This window comes from Quercus lobata, chromosome 12 (genome assembly GCF_001633185.2).
Source record: "Quercus lobata isolate SW786 chromosome 12, ValleyOak3.0 Primary Assembly, whole genome shotgun sequence".
NCBI classification, from domain to species: Eukaryota; Viridiplantae; Streptophyta; class Magnoliopsida; order Fagales; family Fagaceae; genus Quercus; species Quercus lobata.
In genome coordinates this window covers 12454179-12474502 of record NC_044915.1, presented here as the reverse complement: position 1 = coordinate 12474502, position 20324 = coordinate 12454179, and the positions used below count along the sequence as shown (strand labels likewise).

General features: G+C 39.8%; 1 protein-coding gene across 2 annotated transcripts; it reads right to left on the bottom strand.

Annotated features, from left to right (window-relative positions):
• Positions 1-11786: 11786 nt before the first annotated feature.
• LOC115969803 lies at positions 11787-13501 on the bottom strand. 2 transcript variants are annotated; one of them, XM_031089417.1, is made up of 4 exons: positions 13029-13501; positions 12602-12912; positions 12388-12487; positions 11787-12283 (listed from the first exon to the last, which is right to left on the bottom strand). In XM_031089417.1, the coding sequence occupies exons 1-4, from the start codon at positions 13114-13116 to the stop codon at positions 11961-11963; spliced, it is 822 nt and encodes a 273-aa protein (XP_030945277.1). In that variant the 5' UTR covers positions 13117-13501; the 3' UTR covers positions 11787-11960. The 2 variants fall into 2 exon arrangements, with proteins under 2 accessions (XP_030945277.1, XP_030945278.1); XM_031089418.1 differs by having other exon boundaries at positions 11787-12274.
• Between the last annotated feature and the right edge of the window lie 6823 nt (positions 13502-20324).

Here is a 20324-nt window from a genome sequence, read left to right as displayed (position 1 = left end):
GGTTGTGTACCCTGTAGCTTGTGAGCCCAACTTCTGCTGGAATGACCGCTTCGCCTCCATACGTCAGTCGGAATGGTGTTTCTCCTGTGGGTGTCCTTGCTGTCGTCCTGTAAGCCCATAATATGCTTGGCAATTCATCGAGCCATATACCCTTTGCCCCCTCGAGCCGAGTCTTGATAATCTTGAGCAAGGATCGGTTCGTTACTTCGACTTGGCCATTAGCTTGAGGGTGGGCGGGGGAGGAATAGTGGTTCTTTATTCCTAGTTGCGAGCAGAAATCTCGAAAGGGGTCGTTGTCGAATTGCCGTCCGTTGTCCGAGACGAAGACTCTAGGAATGCCAAATCTGCATATGATGCATCTCCAAACAAAGCTTCGTACGTTTTTCTCCGTGATTGTGGCCAAAGCTTCAGCTTCCACCCATTTTGTGAAATAGTCGATGCCTACCACCAGGAACTTTAGCTGTCGTGTTGCTGTAGGGAAGGGTCCCATAATATCTAAGCCCCACTGTGCGAACGGCCATGGGGCCGTCATTGGGGTCAGCTCTTCGGTTGGTTGCCTAATAATGTTGCTGAACCTTTGGCACTTGTCGCAGGCCCTGACATAGGCTTCGGCGTCCTTCTGCATGGTGGGCCAATAGTACCCTGCTCGCACCAGCTTATGTACCAACGATCTGGACCCTGAGTGGTTTCCGCAGATTCCTTCATGTACCTCTCTCATGACGTAGTCTGCTTCTTCCAGACCCAAGCATCTTAAATATGGTCGGGAGAAACCTCTTTTGTAAAGGACGTCTTTTATTAGGACGAACCTTGCCGCCTGGACCTTAAGTCTCCTTGCGGCTTCCTTCTCGTCTGGTAAGACCCCATTTTTCAAGTATGAAACTAACGGCGTCGTCCAGCTTCTGTCGGAGCATATTTCCTGCATGTTGCTGAGGCTTATTAGCGGAGAAAGCTATATGAAGGAAAGTACATTACCAGGGATGACCATTTGTTCTGCTGAGGCGGCTTTCGCGAGGCGGTCGGCTCGCTCGTTTTCTTCTCTAGGAATTTGGACAACTTTAGCTTCTAGGTCATCCACTCTTGCCTTTACTTCACCAAGGTACTTCTTCATCTTTTCGCCCTTGTACTCATAGTCTCCATTTATTTGGTTAGTGATGACCTGTGAATCGCAGTAGATGACTACCCTTGCGGCTCCTGCCGCTTTGGCGAGGTCGAGCCCTGCTATCAAAGCCTCATACTCCGATTCATTGTTGGTGGCAGGGAAGTCGAGACGGACCATACATTCAATGGTGTCTCCTTCGGGTGATAATAGCACAATACCGGCCCCTGCGGCTTGTCTGTTAGATGACCCGTCCGTATATATACTCCATTGAGGGGACTCTGCTGCCCCCTTGTCTTCATCATGAGTGAACTCATCTATAAAGTCGGCGACGACCTGTCCTTTGATGGCAGTCCGTGGGCGGTATTGAATATCAAATTCGCTTAGTTCTATAGCCCATAATGCCAATCGTCCCGCGGCCTCGGGACTGCTCATTGCTCGCCTTAAAGGCTTGTCAGTCAGGACGTTCACCGTATGGGCTTGGAAGTACGGTTTGAGTTTGCGGGCTGCCGTAACCAATGCCAAGGCAAGTTTTTCCATGGGCGGGTATCTTTCTTCGGCCCTATGAAGCGCTCGGCTTGCGTAGTACACGGGCTTTTACACTTTCTCTTCTTCTCTGATCAAGGCCGCGCTAACTGCCGCGGGGGAGACGGCTAGATAGAGGAAAAGCTCCTCTCCTGGCTGTGACGGGCTTAGTAATGGTGGGGAGGAAAGGTAAGCCTTCAATTCTTCGAACGCTTGCTGGCATTCGTCAGTCCACTCGAAGGATTTCTTCAATGTTCGGAAGAAGGGTAAACACTTGTCCGTGGCCCTTGACACGAACCTGTTTAGTGCTGCTATCTTTCCGTTGAGGCTTTGCACCTCCTTCACATTTCTTGGTGGTGCCATATCCAGGATGGCCTGGATCTTGTCCGGATTTGCTTCGATGCTCCTCTGAGACACCATGAATCCTAAGAATTTTCCTGCCGTTACCCTAAAGGCACACTTTCCTGGATTGAGCTTCATATTGTAGGAGCGAAGTGTGTCGAATGTTTCTTTGAGATCTCCCAGATGATCTTCCTCCCTTCGGCTCTTCACCAACATATCGTCCACATAGACTTGGACATTCCTCCCAATCTGCTGCGCGAACATTTTGTTCATGAGTCTCTGGTACGTTGCGCCTGCGTTTTTTAGGCCGAAAGGCATCACCTTGTAACAGAAGAGGCCTTGGCTGGTTACGAACGACGTTTTCTCTTGGTCGGCTTCATGCATTCGGATTTGGTTGTACCCCGAGAAGGCGTCCATAAAGCTCAGCAGCTGGTGTTGAGCCGTGGAGTCTACTAGGATATCGACCTTCGGGAGGGGGTAGCTATCCTTGGGGCAGGCCTTATTGAGATCGGTGAAGTCCACGCACATCCGCCATTTCCCGCTTGCCTTCTTGACCATCACCACATTTGCTAACCAGTCGGGATAGTATACTTCTCTAATAAAACTTGCTTCCCGTAGCTTTCTGACCTCTTCTGCTATGGCTCGGTCTCGCTCGGGGGCAAACACTCTCTTCTTCTGTCTGATAGGTGGGAAGGCGGGCGATACGTTCAACCTATGCACCATAACTGAAGGATCTATCCCCGGCATATCTTCATGATCCCACGCGAATACGTCTCGATTGCGTCTGAGGAAGGCTATGAGCTCCTGACGGATCATGGTGTTTGCGAGCGTCCTAATTTTGGTCGTTCGACTAGGGTCGGAATTGTCAAGGGGTATCTCTTCCAACTTCTCGACCGGCTCTGTTACCGTCCGACGCTCTTCTATGCTTAAAGCCTGAACCTGATCTTCCATTTCCATCATGGCTACGTAGCATTCGCGTGCGACCATCTGACTCCCGCGCAGTTTGCCTACTCCGCAATCAGTCGGGAACTTGATCATTAGGTGATAGGTGGATGTTATTGCCTTCCATGAGTTGAGCGTGGGTCGCCTGAGGATAGCGTTGTAGGCTGATGAGCAATCGACCACCAAGAATGTCACGTCCCTGGCTATTTGTTGAGGGTAATCGCCTACAATGACGGATAATGTGACTGCGCCCAATGGGAATACCCGGCTCCCGCCAAAGCCAACAAGCGGGGCGTTGGTTGGGATCAACCGCTCTCTGTCGATCCTCATCTGCTGGAACGCTGTATAGTATAAAATATCCGCTGAACTGCCATTGTCGACCAGCACCCGGTGCATGTTGTAGTCCCCCACACGCAGGCTGACGACGAGCGCATCATCATGTGGATGGTGAAGGCGTCGCGCGTCTTCCTCTGAGAATCCGATTATGGGACCTTCTCTCCGTGCTATCTTCGGCCCGACTCCCGTCAGCTGAACATTTTGTACCATCCAAAGATAGGTCTTGCGGGCTTTCTTGGATGACCCAGCGGCAGCCGTTCCTCCTACGATCATCCTGATATCCCCGATCGGAGGCCTCGGTCGCTCATTGTCCCGTCGGGGGTGTTGGTCTTGTGCGGGGGGATCCGCTTTATCCTTGCTAACGAATCTCTGCAGCTTTCCTTGTCTGATAAGGGCCTCAATCTGCTGCTTGAGGTCATAGCAATCAGCCGTGTCGTGGCCGTGGTCGCGGTGAAAACGGCAATACTTATCCCTGGAACGTTTGTTGGGGTCGCTTTTCAGTTTTCCGAGGAACGTCAGAGCCTCTTCGTCCTTGATTTGCATAAGGACTTGATCTACCGGGGCTGTTAGCGGAGTAAAGCTCATGAACCTTCCCCCCATGGGTCTAGGGCGCCTTTCTTCCCTCCGGTCTCCTGTTCTTGTCTTCTTTCGGCCTTGGTCCTGCCGATTGTCTTCCTGCCGTTCTCTTTTCCTTGGCTTCTCTTCTCGAGCCAACAGCGCATCTTCAGCGTTCATATACTTTGTGGCGCGGTAAAGCACTTCCGACATGGTCTTAGGGTCGTTTTTGTATAGGGAAAACAAAAACTTTCCCTTCTTCAAGCCATTCGTGAATGCCGCAACAAGGATCTTATCGTCGGCTTCGTCGACTGAGAGTGCCTCTTTGTTGAAGCGGGAGATGTAAGCCCTTAAAGTTTCATCTTCTCGCTGTTTCATGCTCATCAAGCACGCTGTAGACTTCTTGTATCGATGGCCTCCAATGAAGTGTGCGGTAAACTGAGCGCTGAGCTCTTTGAAGGTGCTGATGGAGTTTGGTGTCAGTCGGCTGAACCAAATTCTCGCTGCGCCCTTCAGTGTTGTAGGGAAGGCCCTACACATGATGGCGTCTGCTACTCCTTGAAGGTGCATTAGGGTCTTGAAGGTCTCCAGGTGGTCCAGCGGGTCCTTGACCCCGTCATAACTGTCTATCTGGGGCATGCAGAATTTACTTTGTAAAGGGTAGGAGTTGACGGTGGCGGTGAACGGCGAGTCAGTTCGGTTGACAAGGTCGTCCAGGTCGCTTGACACTCGTCCCTTGAGAGCATTCATCATAACCTCCATTTGTTCCTTCATGGCCTGCATCTCCGTGATAACAAGTGGCGGAGCAGTTTCTGCGAGGGAGGGGATGCTCGTGTTCTACCGTTCTGGTTTGCTCAGGGCGTTGCTGGCCTGGGGCCCTTCCTGATTTCTCCTGTCGGCGCTGGTTCCCTCTTGATCTGCTCCTTGGTTGTTTGGGGCTGCATTCTTCTGTCTCAGTTGGTCTTCTAGGTCGTGGTTTTGTTTGGTGAGGCACTCTACGGTAGCTGCGAGTGTCCTCACCTGTCTTTCAAGAGCAGTCGTAGGGGCTTCTTCTTCTTGAACGTCGTTGGTAGTCGCCATTGAGCGAGTGAGTACCATGTAACTCTTTTGTCTAGGAAGCGAGAATGTGCTACGCTTCCCACAGACGGCGCCAACTGATGATGTCGGAAATAGTACCACCAATGAGTCACACGTTCCTCGTACGATCAAATGGCACCTGCACAACGAAAAGGAATAACCTAGCAGAGAGTACCGGTGTGGTACCGGCCAAACACCCTCCGAAGGTCAAGTTAAAACTATTCTCACTGCTTTAGAGTGCTAGAGAGGGTAAATTATGCGTACCTTGGTTTGTGAGGGCGCTTGGGTTTTTATAGTAGTAGATGGTTGACCTCTTTTCCTTGGAGTAGAAGTCTTTTCCTTATAGGAGTCTTCTTGGGCGTATTTTACGGGATTCTTTCCATATAGGGGTCCGTAGATTCCTTGAAGCGTGGGGAGCAAGTTATTTTATATACGTAAATATGCAGATCAATCGATACATAGACCGACGCCGTCAGCTTAAGTGTATTCCGTCAGCTTCAAGATGTCGAGTTTCAAGTGGGGTTCTCTTCCATAGAAACCCCGTCAGCCTTGAGGGGATGCCGACGGCAAAATCACCTCGTCACCTTTGTCAAGCTTGGCCCGTCACTCTTGTCTAACTAATTTCATCCTCATCACCCACCACCACAGCAACCCTCCACCACCACCATGAACTTGACCCACAACATAACAACAAACAAAGTGAAACACACCACCCACACAACCAACACGGCAACCCCCGGCTCCACCACCATCAATCACCCACCACCACCACCACCAAACTCATCCAACCTAGAAACCCATTGATAAATCCATTAACAAAAATCCAAAATTAAATCAAATCAAAGTTAAGTTCTTTAAAAAGAACAAAAATACAATGTGGGATTTTCAAAAGAACCTACAAGAGATTATCAATGGTTTCAACAATGGCAGAGTCACACCCATACCAAACTACACCCACACTGACACTCATCAAACCCACCACCACCATTGGTTTACCAAAGGCCCCAACCCAAATGCAACCACACCCACACCCACACCCACACTCAAACTCAACCAAACCATGGCCAAAACCCATCACCAAATCCGATTAGCAAATCCACAACCATGCCGTCGCAAACCACCAGACCCATGCAAAACGACCTACGCCATCCGGTATAGTGACCTCCTAACCAGAACCACCAAAGTTCTTGACCACACCGATCTCGCCACAGAAAATCACCCTTGACCAAACCCAAAAACCCTTGAATCTCGGTTTGAAGAAAGAGTGATAGAGTGAAGAGTTAAATGGGTAGAGCTAACAATTTGTTGTGCTGGGTTTAGTAAGATAGGAAGAGAAAGAGTAATTTATATGCTGCTGTTGATCGGCAAAGGCATTTGGAGAGAAAGAGAGAGGCTAAGATGAGGCTCATGAGCTCTGGCGAGAGAGAGAGAGAGAGAGAGAGAGAGTGAAGAGAGAGAAAAGGCCGATACGTGGATTAAAATATAATATAATCTTTTACAATTGTGCTACAGTATCATCATAAATTTATGATGGTATAATTGTAAAAAAATTTACAATTGAAAGACCGGGTAATACTCACTTTTGGGGCTTTGATGCTAAAATATACCTACACAAGGCATTTGAGAGACTGGGTGCTAATGCTTTTACAGCTCTCTGACAACTGGATGCTAAATAATGGAGTGCTTGTTTGGTATGTAAGCTCAAATAAAGTTGTTTAAACATTGAAAATTGTGGGCCCAAAAAGAAAAGTGTGTTTGGTGGGAGTTTTTTATCAAAAGTGTTTGAGTCACAATTCGCAATTTAGGGTGTTTAAAACATGTTTTATGAAAGTTGTTGAATGATTTTTTTGTAAATAAGTTGAAATTTGTGGAGCCCATTGATAAGACTAAACTCTTTTTTTTTTTTTTTCCTTTCTTTTTCTCCCATCGGCTCTCCACTTTGTCCTTCTCTCTTTTTTTCTTTTTTCTTTTTTTCCTCCTTAAATAAAATAGTATTATTTTCATCACTTAAAAAAAAAAAAAAAAAACACATACACATATCAAACACAAAATTAATGTTTTTTCTATATTTTAAAATATGTTATTTGAAACATGATACCAAACACCTTTTTTGCATTATGATTACTTCTAACACATGTTTTCACAACATTTTTTAAACCACAATTTTCACATCATTTTGAACAATAAAACTTGAACACCTCTACCAAACAGGTAATCACTGATGTGAAATTGTGTTTAAGCTTTGAAAGCTATGCTTTCTCAAATGTCCATAGAAAAGGTAATAAAGTTGTACATACACTTGCACAATACGAATGAAATGTTGAGACTTGATATGTTTCACAATGTTTAATTTTTTATTCATCTTTATTTGTAAGGAAAATTTCTATTTGCCCTTAATTAAGTGATTTTGCTTTTAAATTGTTTGATGCTTTTTATCTTCATATAAATTGTATAGTTATTAATCTCTCAAATACAAATTCTTTTTGTATTGATTTTGATGGTGAAGTATTCATCATTTAAATATTATAGAGTAATTGAAGAATACCTGAGAAATATAAAAATTCATGATTTCAAGATTTCAATTTGGGTTACACTCATCCTTGAATGCATATCTACCCATTAATTCATCCAATATTATCTTTTTGCAATAGTAAAGTGGTTCTAAACATCAAATAATTCATTCGCCATTTAAAATTATATCTACACAAAATTTATTTGCTAATTCCAAATTTGTTAAATTTTTAAATCCTTCTTTTGATAAATCACAAAGTTTAAGCTTCATCAATAATTTTAAGTGTTGGGTATGTTTTAAAATTATTGGGTGAAATTTGAAACTTAAGCCCATGAACTTTGGTTGGAAAGCCCAAACCCAAGCTCTAGAATATTCCTACAGGCATGTGAGTTGTTGGCAGCAAACAAAACCCCAAATTTTCTCCTCTTTTCTTAACAACAGCTCAGCCAACACCTTCCCCACTTTTTACAAAAAATACACAATGGTTGTGCATCAATGGGAAACAAAAACTCCCCCAATTTCATCTTTCTCTTTGCATCCATTTTCCCTGGACTACTTCCTTTTAAGAGCCTAAGAGTTTTAAATTTTATAGAGAAGATTAGTTGTTAAAGATCAAAACTTACTTTGATACTTTTATCCTCTAGTTTTTACTGAAAAATTTCTCTTGGGCATTTGTGATGAGTTTGAACTCTGTTTGTGAGTGCACATTATCAGAGTTGTCGTTGTATACTGGAGAGTGACCACTTGAGCCATTTGCACTGACGGATTCATTCCAATGGGGGTGAAATCGCTTCTTAAGGACCGTGGATTTAATTAGTTCTGTATCTCGGCGATAAATTTTACTTAATCCTTAATTTTATACATTTTACACTTGTCAATTTTATCTATAAGCTAATCTGAGCAAATCTTGTTTTACTGATATATTATTGATATTGCCTTGTAATTTTGTTAATTAATTTGAGCAATCATCAACACTATATTTCCAACAATCTTAAGAAGCGATTTTTGTTCTTATTAATTAACAAAATGTATGATGTTCCTAATATTGTCTTAGAATATGAGATAGCACTTGTTTTGAAAATGAAGTTAGTCAATAACATAATTGATTGGGTAGTGGACACTAGGGCTACTAGACACATTTGCTCAAGCAAGGAGTTATTTCTTAATTATGAGGAAGTAACAAATGAAGAGAATGTTTATTTGGGAGACTCTGGAACTGCAAGAGTTGCTGAAAGCCTGAAAAGGGAAAGGTACTTCTGAAATTTACTCCTGGTAAGTCATTAGCCTTGTACTCTATTCTTCATGTTCCTAACATGTGTAGAAATTTAGTGTCTGGTTCTTGCTCAATAAGGCAGGCCTAAAACTTGTTTTTGAATCTAATAAGAGTGTCCTTAGTCAAAATGGTGATTTAGTGGGCAAGGGATTTTGTCATAAAGGCTTATTTGTGCTTGAAACTGATTGTGAGAACATGAATATATCTAGTAACTCTTCTGCTTATATGGTTGAGTCTTTGGATCTTTGGCATGGTAGGCTAGGGCATGTGAATGTTGCAACCATCAAGAGAATGAAACAAATGGTCCTAATTCCAAACTTAACTAATTCAGAGCATTCAAAATGTGAAATATGTGTAAAAGCAAAACATTTCAAAAAACCTTTCAAAACTGTTAAAAGGAGCTCTGAACTTTTAGAATTCACTCATGGTGACTTAGGAGACTTCAAAAATTTTATGAGTAGAGGAGTTAAAAAATATTATATGACATTTATAGATGACAACTCTAGATATACAAGAGTATAACTTTTAAGTAGTAAAGATGAAGCTGAAAACATGTTCATAAAATTTAAGACAGAAGTTGAAATTCAGAAAAATAAGAAAATTTGAAGGCTTAGGTCTGAGAAGAATATGGTTCGGCTTTGCTTAAAAAATTTTGTGAAGAAAATGGTATTGTTCATAAAGTCACTGCATCCCGTACACCTAAACAAAATGGAATAGCTGAGAGGAAAAATAGAGCCCTAAAAGATATGATGAATGCCATGCTCATTAGCTTTGGTCTTCCTTCCAACATGTGAGGGGAGGCTATCCTTTCTGCATGTCATGTATTAAACAGAGTCCCATTATTTTACCATATCACTTTACAAAACACCCAATATCAGTGGTTTTATTTTAGCATTTAACATAATAAAATAATATATTTACTACAATAAATAACAACTATCACCACCAACACAATAAAATAATACAACTTTTAATAAATATATATATATATATATATATATATATATATATATATATATTTTTACTATCTTAGCTACAATGCACAACTAAAGATAGTTGTGCACACAGCCAAATTTTTTGGCTTTCCCTCCACCATTGCATAATGCTTTTTAGTATTGATAGTGCTAAAATAGCAACATGGCCGGCTTTTTAGCACCACGAATACTAATACTCTTAGGTGATGGAGTGAATAACACATACAATATTGGAGACAACATAAGCTCTACTTTGGACAACAGGTTGAAATGGGACAAAAAATGGTAATGGTTAATAACAACCGTTTCAAATTAATTAATTCCCCTCAATATTATGTGAGAGAAGGATGTACATATTTATTGTAAATTCCAAAATATTCTATAATTACCTTAATTATGTACCCAAGACCAATTAAGCAAAAATAATGAACCCTAGAGAGTTTACCCCAAATTTTATAAGAAAACAAGGAGCAAGTCTTAAATTTTGAAGTGAATTATCCTTAAAAGACGGTTAAAATTCTTATATCCTTCAATATCTCTAATTCAGTGATATTGAGAGAGACTGGGGCAAACTTACCCACACTTTTTGCAAGGAAAAAAAAAAAATCCTATATATGTATATGATTCTTTATCATATAGAAAGAAATTAAAATCCAATTGAATCTGCCAAAATTGGACTTTTGGCATCCATTATATGAACAAGGATCGGAAGACAACGATTTTGAACAACGAATTTAAATTTTAACTCAGAATGTAAAAATTGACAACTTTCAAAACCACAACCAAAAAAAAAAACAGAGAGAGAAATGAATAACAAGCAATATTGTTATACCAAAAGTGTGTATGAATTCACATCCAAATCTTCGGATATGAAATCTTGTTTCTAGAAATTAATGGCTAAATTAATTGATCGTTATAGCTACTAGGCTACAACATCCAATGTTGTTGCACCTCATGCAAGAATGTTTATCATCATTAGCAGATGCTAGATAGTAACGAAAGTTAAAAAGTAAATAAACTTGGGGACACTTCCCTTAAATCTACCAACAAAAACAAAAGTTAAAAAAAATAAAAATAAAAACAGCTGATTTTCAGTTTTTGAGAACAAATTGGATTTTTAAGGACCCATTGCAATGACCGATGGCTTAGTTTGGACTTTCTGCCTCAGAAACAAAAGGGTAAATTAATTGATCATCATAGCTACAACATCCAATTTTTTTGCAGCTGATGTCGAATTGTTTATCATCATCAGCAGATAGTTTACAAATTAATTTACACGACATTATAACGTAGGAAACTTAAATCTACAAACAAAAACAAAAGAGAAGGAGAAACACTTTCTGAAAGAATAAAAAAAATTCTAGGGATTGGGTAAATGAAAGAGAAGACCCAGAAGAGGCTAACATAGCTCTAAAAAATATCTCTTTATCTCCCCGTTAGGTCTCATACATGAAGAGTAAGTCAGTATTTCTTATATACTACATATTACAATAAACTTTCTGTACAAGATACTAAAATTACGTTTTATAATTATAGAATAAAAGAAGAATTGCAGGAACCAGTTATTTAGTGTATAGCTAGACTTTCCAAGAATGACAATATCTTTTGCTTATTTGGTGCTCCTAGAATCATAATAAGTTATTTCCTCAACTTATTTGACTTTGTTAGAATTATGAATTTATGATGAGTAATTTCCTTGACTGGTTTGATCACACTATTACAAGCGAACAACATTCAATGTTGGAGTTCATGCTTGTAACATGCAGATTGTCAGGAAACTTTACAAAACCAATAACGTAACATTAAACTTTAAATTTCCTCCTAAGTCGAAACAACTCCGTTTCTGGGTCTATGACTTTTTTATTAGGTTCAAAATTGTAAATATTTTTATGCAAGATATTCACAGATTGCACCAAGACTTCGATTTTGAAATAAATATAATTTCCCTTTTTTTTTTTTTTTGTTAATTGGGATTATTTACCCATTCGATTGCTCTACTCATCTAAAAGGGCATAGATAAAATTCATCACATATAGTTAAAAAAAAAAAAAAAAAAAAAAAAAAAAAAAAAAAAAAAAAAAAAAAAAAAAAGAGAGAGAGAGAGGGAGACAAGGATTAAAAAGAGAAATAATAAAAAGGGATACTAATAAAATAGATTCATGCCATATACATAAGACAATAGTCAATAGCCAACAATTCAAGTACTTTGTCCAAAGAGTGCAAAACAAGCATTACCATAAGTAGTCCTCACATATCCCAAAAAGCCAAAACAGAAATAAAATTGTTAACAATAAGCCCTAAATGAAACCCAGCAGAAATTGATCAATACTACTCTTCACCTATTGCTGGAATAAACATCCTCAGAACACCATTTTTCACATCAGTTTTGATGTCCCCAATCTTTTTCACATCAAAGGGTCCAAATCTACCTTTATAGGTCCTACCACTCTCCTCGTGATTAGACTCCTTCCCAGCTTCACCAGAGAACAAAACATGACCATTTTCCACGCCAACACTCACCTTGTCCTTAGTGACTCCAGCCATGTCCACCCACACAAAAAAACCATCCTTCACCTCTTTTGCTCCATATGATTCTTTGGGCCCTCTGGTTTGGAATGGGTGACACGCTGCACGTAAACGTCCTGGCTTATCCGGACCCAGAGAAACGCAAAAATTATTATTATTAAAGCTCAAAATAACAAATGAAACCCAACACGTACACACACAAACACAAAAGAACTAAATTTGGAGACACCTTCAGCAAAATCTTCATCCGATTGAGGCATGGAAGTGTCCACATGATGAGGACCATGAGTGCAGCAAGTATTATTGTTCTTCATATTCTTCAATTTCTTCTATTAAACAAGTAATATAATTATATTTACTAACACAATATTGCTAATAAACTAAACATAAACTCGTAAAAATGAATGGAACACTCAGTTTTTATCTAATAAAATGATATTGACCTTAGACATTGTCATCCTCAGCACACCGTTGCTGATACTGCCATGAAGTTTTTTGACTCTACAACAACCACAACGCAGTCCAATAAAACCTCCGTACTCCCTTTCCTGGTCATCGTGCCCCCATTCTTTGGGAGCTAAGCCTCCAAAGAACACGTTGTTGTCAGCATCGAGAGAGTAGTGCATGTTTTCTTTGGGGACACCTGGCATATCTACCCGCATGTATAGTTTATCATGATTTGCCAGAGCAATGCGTTCCACTGCATCTATTGGTCCACTCCTCTGAAAGGGGTTGTTAGTAGCGTAAAGCCCACCTATTTTAACACACAAGAAATGAAGAAAAAGAAGGAAAATAATGAAAGAGAATGTTAAAAAGCAGCTAATAGAATAAAGAATATGTAAAACCCAAAAGAGGAAGGGAGGTAAAGACCTGAATCAGTGATTCCAAAGTCTGAAAAGTAAGGACCCTCGGGCTTGGGGGGACTCTGGGTTGGAGAAGTTGAACTTGAAGAAGCCATTTTTCAAAAGTTGGAGAGAACAAAGGAGGTGAGGGTTTGAGTAAAAAGGGTTTTGTGGAAAGGAGAGGAAGGGTTTTGCCTTTTGAATATTTTGCTACTAGAGAGGAAGGGTTTTGCGTTGAATGGTTGTGTCTCTTTGTATCTGCTGTAGTACTGTGTCTGCCACACTCACGCACACAAAAAGAGCGTGAGAGAGAGAGGAACGTAGGGGATAAAACGGTCACTGCAAAATTAACATGGGCTAGTCTCTTGTTTGGGAGGAAGAGCATGCATGGTAACGTATCGGATGATGATTGGATGATATTTGTTCTACAAGTACTGTCCTAGGGGAGTTGGACCATGGTCAGAGGATACTGTTCTCATGAGTACCAGTACGGCAGTGCGCATACCAATACCATTCCAAATTTATTTCTGTTTTACACTTTTACGTTCAATATTCGTACTGCTCTTCTATCGCCTTCTGTCATATTCTTAACCACAGTTTGTTTGAAAATTTAGGTATTGTTTGGTAGGCGATTATAAATATATATTTTTAGTTTTTAACTAAAATTACATGTATTCTTATATATTTTTTTAATTACACATATTTTTTTAATTAAATATTTTTTTTTAAATATAAGTACTAAACAAGTCCATAACTGGCCGGTTTAATTTAATGTCTATATAGCTTTCCTTCATCTCATATAAATTCTTCTCACAAATATATATATATATATATATATATATATATATATAAATATTTATATAAATAAAATTGTATCACCAGTCCTGTATTTATATTCTGGACAATTGATAAAGCATCCTATATTTAGAACAAATAAATATAGACCCATGTAATATGGTTTATTTATAATTTTTTTGAGAGTCATTGATTGTTTATAATTGATTTTAAATCTACCGATTACCAGCTGGAAAAATAATTTTAGCGGTGTTCGCCATAATTCTGAGTGGAAATTAACACTATATGGTGATATTTAATTAGTGTTTCAAGGGCAGAACTTAAGGGTTTTATTTATTTATTTTTTTTCCTGATAAAAAAAGATAGGAGAAGGTGACTAGAGAGTTACAGTATTTTTAGTACTCTCTTAAATACCAAAAAGAATTTTTTATTATTTTTTAGTGTGAGAGCCCCAAGAAAAAAGATTACATGAAATAAGTCCATTAAATTATTGGGTGCAAAGATGTAAAAAGGCTATAGAGAGATAATTGTTTTAAAATTTACTTTAATAATCAAAATTATCAATTAAGGTTAAAAATAGAGCTTATCAAAATTTATAACTTAAGTGTATATACCTGTGTGAGAGCCTAATTGCTAATAAAGCGTAAAAATTTGATGAGATTTATGTACGTTTTTACCATTGCGAGCAAGCTTGGCTCCAATAGAGAAAGAGAAGGAAAGTAAGCTTTTACCATTACCTGTACTAGATAAGTTCTCAGCCTCTTATAGGATTGAAGAATGAAACCTGTCTTCATATTCTCCTTTCCCTTCAATTTCGTAATAATTTGAAAAAGCAAAATTATCACATTCAATAGTTAGCATATAGAATTGTAATGTACCTTACATCCTTTAATTTTCTCATAAGGGGGCGGGGGTTATGAAAATTAAATTAATTAGAATATCACCAATATCTAAGGAAGTAGTATTATTTTATGATAGAGTAAAGCAGACAAATAACTAACCCTATGTTTGGATGAAAGCCTTCACCTTCCTCTATCCTCTCCTTATTTTTCATCTCTCACCATTCCAAACATTCCTAGGTGAAATTCTATAAACAAAAGAAGATAGATTAACTACAATCTCGCTATTGTGGCCGGAAGAAAACCATCTATAAGTTAAAATGTGTTAAGCAATTCTATAGGCACAAACTATTTTATAACATTTTTACAAATTGTTAATGTGACTAATTTTTATTGGTTCTCATCTAAACTCATCATTAGTATCACATTTTTACTTACCAATAACCACCCACTATATCTGCAATTTGTAAAATAGTTTGTGATTTTAGTATTTTCCTAAAATGTTATACAAAATAGAGTTTTTCCTTTAAGATAATTAATTTGTGTTGTGCACTGCATTCCATTTAAAAAAGAGGTTAAGAAATATGGAGTGACAAGCTTTAAGAAAAGCTCAAGTTTACAGTGGATTGGAATTTAACTATTTTCCAAATGATTAAACTTTTCTTTTTATTCTTGAAATAATTAAAACCAATCACTTAAAAAACCTTCATCAAAACCACTAGTTATCAGTGCTATCGAAAGTTAAGACAAGGACCATATATAAAATAAGAATATATTGTGAAACAAATCAATGGGAAGGCTTAAGACTACATTTTCGATTTAAATAAAATCAACTATACTAGACAAAGAAGAGCTGAGTCAAACAAGAACTGCAAACTGACTTGATTTAGGACAGTTATTAGCCTTTTATTAGGAGTCTGATGACTCTGATCATCTGCTGCCTTTTCTAAGTTTCTCTATTTCTTTTCTTTTCTTCTTTTTAAAAAGTGTCCAACTTTAGGGTTCACGTGATACGTACTATGTCTATATATGTACAAGGCATTTCCTCTTTCACCACTGTTTTCGCAGTTGGTACGAAATGAAAACAAATGGACCTATCCAGAAACAAAATGGAAATATTCTATTATCTTTTTCATTTCCTTAACCCGATACTATATTGGTTTTTTTTTTCCCCAATTCCTGGCAACCTGACCTGATAGGCTGATACTCTACACTTTTGTCATAAATATTTTCTTTTGTTTACAATCTTTTTTTTTTTTTTTTGATGAAAGACGAATTCAATAAAAAAAAGAACTAAGATATTACAAGAGGGGCAGGACACAGCCTGTTCACATAGCCTCCATTACAATCATTCTCAAAGGCGTTTAAGACGTCCACAGGCGGACTAGAAAAAGCAATACAATCAGCTTCTTGGCTATGACTCATCCTAGCTAACATGTCAGCAACTCGATTACCTTCACGATAGCAATGGTGAAATTGGATCTGACTAAAACGGGTGCTAAGCATTCTACAGTCATCCAAAATAGGAGATATAACATTATTCACATACTGGGCATTGCTGAAAACATCCACAACAGCTCTAGCATCAAGTTCAACAATGAGTGATGCTATGTTAAGATTGCAACACATAATAAGACCCTCCCTTAAGCCCCACATTTCAGCCATAAAACTGTTTGTGATTCCTATGCGTTTGGTGAAGCCCGATATCCAATTTCCACCATCATCCCTTATCACTCCTCCACAACCAGCCACTCCCATACTGCCTATCACCGATCCATCTGTGTTTAGTTTCATCCACCCATTAGGAGGCTTTTCCCATTTAATCCTTTTAACACACCTTTGCGTCATCACTCTAGGGGAGGCAATACAGTGCAAAAATTCATATGATTGCTTCAATACTTCTATGTGGAGCTGCTGGTTCAGCCTTTTTCTTTGAAACACAAAGTTATTCCTGCTCTTCCAAATATTCCACACAGTGAAGAGGAATAAAATTTCCCACGGAGGCTTCAAAGTAACTGATGTGCTTCTTTTATTTCCATTCCTACTAAGCCAATCCAGCAGCTCGCTATTCCAAAACACTTGATCAACTTCTAGCCTTCCCAAACAATTCCACACCGCTTTAGCCCAAGGACAGTCACGTAGAGCATGTAAGATTGATTCCTCCGCTTCTTGACAGATAGGACACACAGCTTCTGCACACACACCTCTCCTCATCAGGTAGCTCCTAACCCCAATACTATTGTGAGCACACATCCAAATAAAAGTTTTGATTCTTGGAAGAGTGTTTGCTTTCCAAACCCAGCTAGCACTAAATTTTGGAACCTCTTCATGCCCCATAGCAATCCTATAGGCACTTTTCAAGTTGAACGTACCTTGAGGAGAGTCAGCCCATGTAATTTTATCACAACCTCTACTTGTCATCGCAATAGGAGTGGCTTTTATCAGCATTTGGATGTCCAAAGGAAGCTCAACCGAAAAACCATTCCAATCCCAACCCGTATCTTTCATGAAATCCTTTACTTCCAACTTATTTGCTTCCCGAGATAAAGGACCTTGAATTAGACTTCGAAGGGGGCCCTTGTTCAACCAGCAACTATACCACAAGTTTAACTTACTTTCCCTACCAACTGACCACCTGCTGCCCTTCTCAAAAGTTCCCATTCCTTTCTTCATTGCTGCCCAAATTGAAGAGCAAGGAAGGCTGGTGGGATTAGTAGCATTCAATCTTCTACCCGAACGGTATTTCTTTCTCAACACTTGCACCCAAGGCACATCTCCCTCAGTGTGGAACCTCCAATTAAGTTTTGCTAGAAGTGCAAGATTCCTTCCCTTAGCCGTTTGCAGACCAAGCCCCCCTTCTTCCTTCAATTTTGTAACCTTATGCCAGCCAATCCAATGAATTTTCTTTAAAGACTCCGAAGACCCCCAAAGAAAGTTACGGTTTACTCTATCTATCCCATCCAAGATTCTACCAGGAAGATAGGAGCACTGCATAACGTAAGCTGGAATAGTTGCCGAAGACGCTTGAATAAGAACTTGGCGGCCAGCCAAGGATAACATGCTTGCTTTCCACCCCGATAATTTCTGCTTCACTCTGTCAAGAACAAAATTAAAATCCTGAGAAGACGAACCAGGATGCTTCAAAGGAATACCCAAATATCTACCAAGTGAAGGAGTGGATGTAAACCCAAGAATATCACTTAAAGATTCCCTCGTGTCCCTATCCACATTTGGAGAGAAGTAAACTCTCGACTTCGCTTCACTTACAGTTTGCCCCGATAAACTACAGAAGTTGTCAAGCACATCTCTAATTGCTAAGCAATTGATGTAGTCCGCTTTTGCGAATAGTAAGAGGTCATCCGCAAAAAACAAATGGGAAAAAGCCGGACCACTTTGGGAAACCTTGACTGGCTGCCACAACTTAGCATTACACTTCTCTTCTATTAGCTGCCCAAGAAAGTCCATGCATAAAATGAACAAATAAGGGGATAACGGGTCCCCTTGCCTAATCCCTCTAGATGGGTAAATAGGATCAAGAGTTTCTCCATTAAATAATATTGAGGTTGACACAGTGGAAATACAGCTCATAATGATGTCCCTAAGATCAGTTGGGAAGTTTGCTCTAACAAGCATTTCTCTAACAAAACTCCACTCAATCTTGTCGTAAGCCTTCTCCAAATCAATTTTTATGGCTATGTACCCAACTTTCCCCTTTTTTTTGCTTAAGGAGTGGATTAGCTCTTGAGCAACGATCACATTATCGATACCCTTTCTGCCTGGCACAAAAGCCGTTTGAAGAGGAGAAATCAGCTTGCCCAAATAAGGTCTTAATCTGGCCACAATGATCTTTGTCAACACTTTATACACAGTATTACACAAGCTTATGGGCCTATAATTCCCTAGCGTCTCAGGACCTTGAATTTTTGGAATTAGAGCAATGTGGGTACTATTAAGATAGGCAGGAACTCTCTTTTCCGAAAAAATCAACTTTATTTCCTCCATCACTGACCTTCCCACCACCAGCCAAAATCTCTGGAAGAATCCTGCATGCAGCCCGTCCGGACCAGGGGCTTTAAAAGGTTTTAGAGACCATAAGGCTACCTTAATTTCCTCCTCCGTGACCCCCCCACTAATACTTTGCTTCTCTTCCTCTGAAAGTCTTGGCTGCCACTGGTAACTAGTGTCGTATGTGATAGGGACACTAACTAAAGAAGTCGCATAAATACCAGCAAACCCATTCCTTATACACTCCTTAACTGCACTTTCCTCAAAAATCCACTCCCCACAAGCATCTTTAATTGACAAGATTTGATTTCTTTTCCTCCTGACCAGAGTTGAAACATGATAAAAGGAGGTATTTCTATCTCCCTGAATCATCCAGTTGACTCGAGATTTTAACGCCCACAACTCCTCCTCCTGGCTAAGCACACTATCCAACTCCTTCAACAGATCATTTTCAAGATTGCAAAGAAAATCAGACGGCCTAATAGCAATTGATCTCTGGATGCCATTAAGCCTAGCCATAATATTATTTTTCCGAGTGAAGATGTTACCAAATTGATTCTTGTTCCACACCTTGGCCTCCTTAGTAAAGTTGTCAATGGCATCTACAAGCCTTGGACTATGCCTCCAAGCTTGAGACACAACCTTAGGAAAAGAGATATCAGACAACCAACAGGACTGAAATTTAAAAGGTCTTTCTCTTCTGGTAGTAACCCTTGGCTGCATCTCCAAAAGAACGGGGCAGTGATCTGAATGGCATCTTGTGAAGTGAACCACCTTGGCTTCCGGAAACAGAACACACCAGCTAGGATTTACAAAAAACCTATCTATCCTTTCTTGAATTAGAGCTATCACTTCTCTTCTATTAGACCAGGTGTACCGGGGGCCAGAAAACCCAATATCGATCATATTACATTTATCTAAGCATTCTTTGAACAATAAAGACCTACTAACACTAACCGCTCTCCCCCCAAATTTATCCTCCTCCACAAGAGGCTCATTGAAATCCCCTGCTATCACCTAAGGCATGTTTTGAATCTCAGCAACTCTCATAAGATTATTCCATAAAATCTGCCTCTCATTACTCCTAGGACTAGCATATATAGCAGAAAATAACCAACTAGAATTCAAGGGACGTACCTTAACCACAATGTGGATCTCCTGCTCAGTGTTAGCTAAGGAAGAGACCTCCACCTTATCTGCATTCCAAAGAACCCATAATCCGCCAGAATACCCAATAGTATCAGTGTGAATAGCACCATCAAAAGGGAGTTTGTCAGTTATCTCCCTTGCTCTTTCCCCACCAACTCTGGTTTCCATCACTACAAGGATTGCTGGATCATGGTTCCGGACCAAATCTCTAACATGCTTCTGAAAGGATGGCTTTCGCGCACCTCGACAATTCCACACTATAATATTCATAAGGACAATGTGGTTTGGGACGGGACAGATAAAATCAACAAGGAGCATCATCTCCGTCTCCTCCCTCAAGCTCCATCCGATCCTTTGGCTCATCTCCCATAATATTTGTTGAACCCTTACCCTCACAAAAATCAGCTCCTCCATTAATGTCAACGCAGCCACCAACACTTCCCACAGCTGCTTTCTCACAATTCCCCGAACTGTGATGGATAATAGAAGCCATCTTACCTTCATACCCATCATCGTCGTCGGGCTCCTGCACTTCC

Coding starts and splice junctions, on each gene's coding strand:
- LOC115969803 (XM_031089417.1), bottom strand. CDS start 13,116: ATGGCTTCTTCAAGTTCAACTTCTCCAACCCAGAGTCCCCCCAAGCCC. Junction 12,913..13,028: donor CTTTGGAATCACTGATTCAG/GTCTTTACCTCC, acceptor GTGTTAAAATAG/GTGGGCTTTACGCTACTAAC. Junction 12,488..12,601: donor TGAGGATGACAATGTCTAAG/GTCAATATCATT, acceptor CTTGTTTAATAG/AAGAAATTGAAGAATATGAA.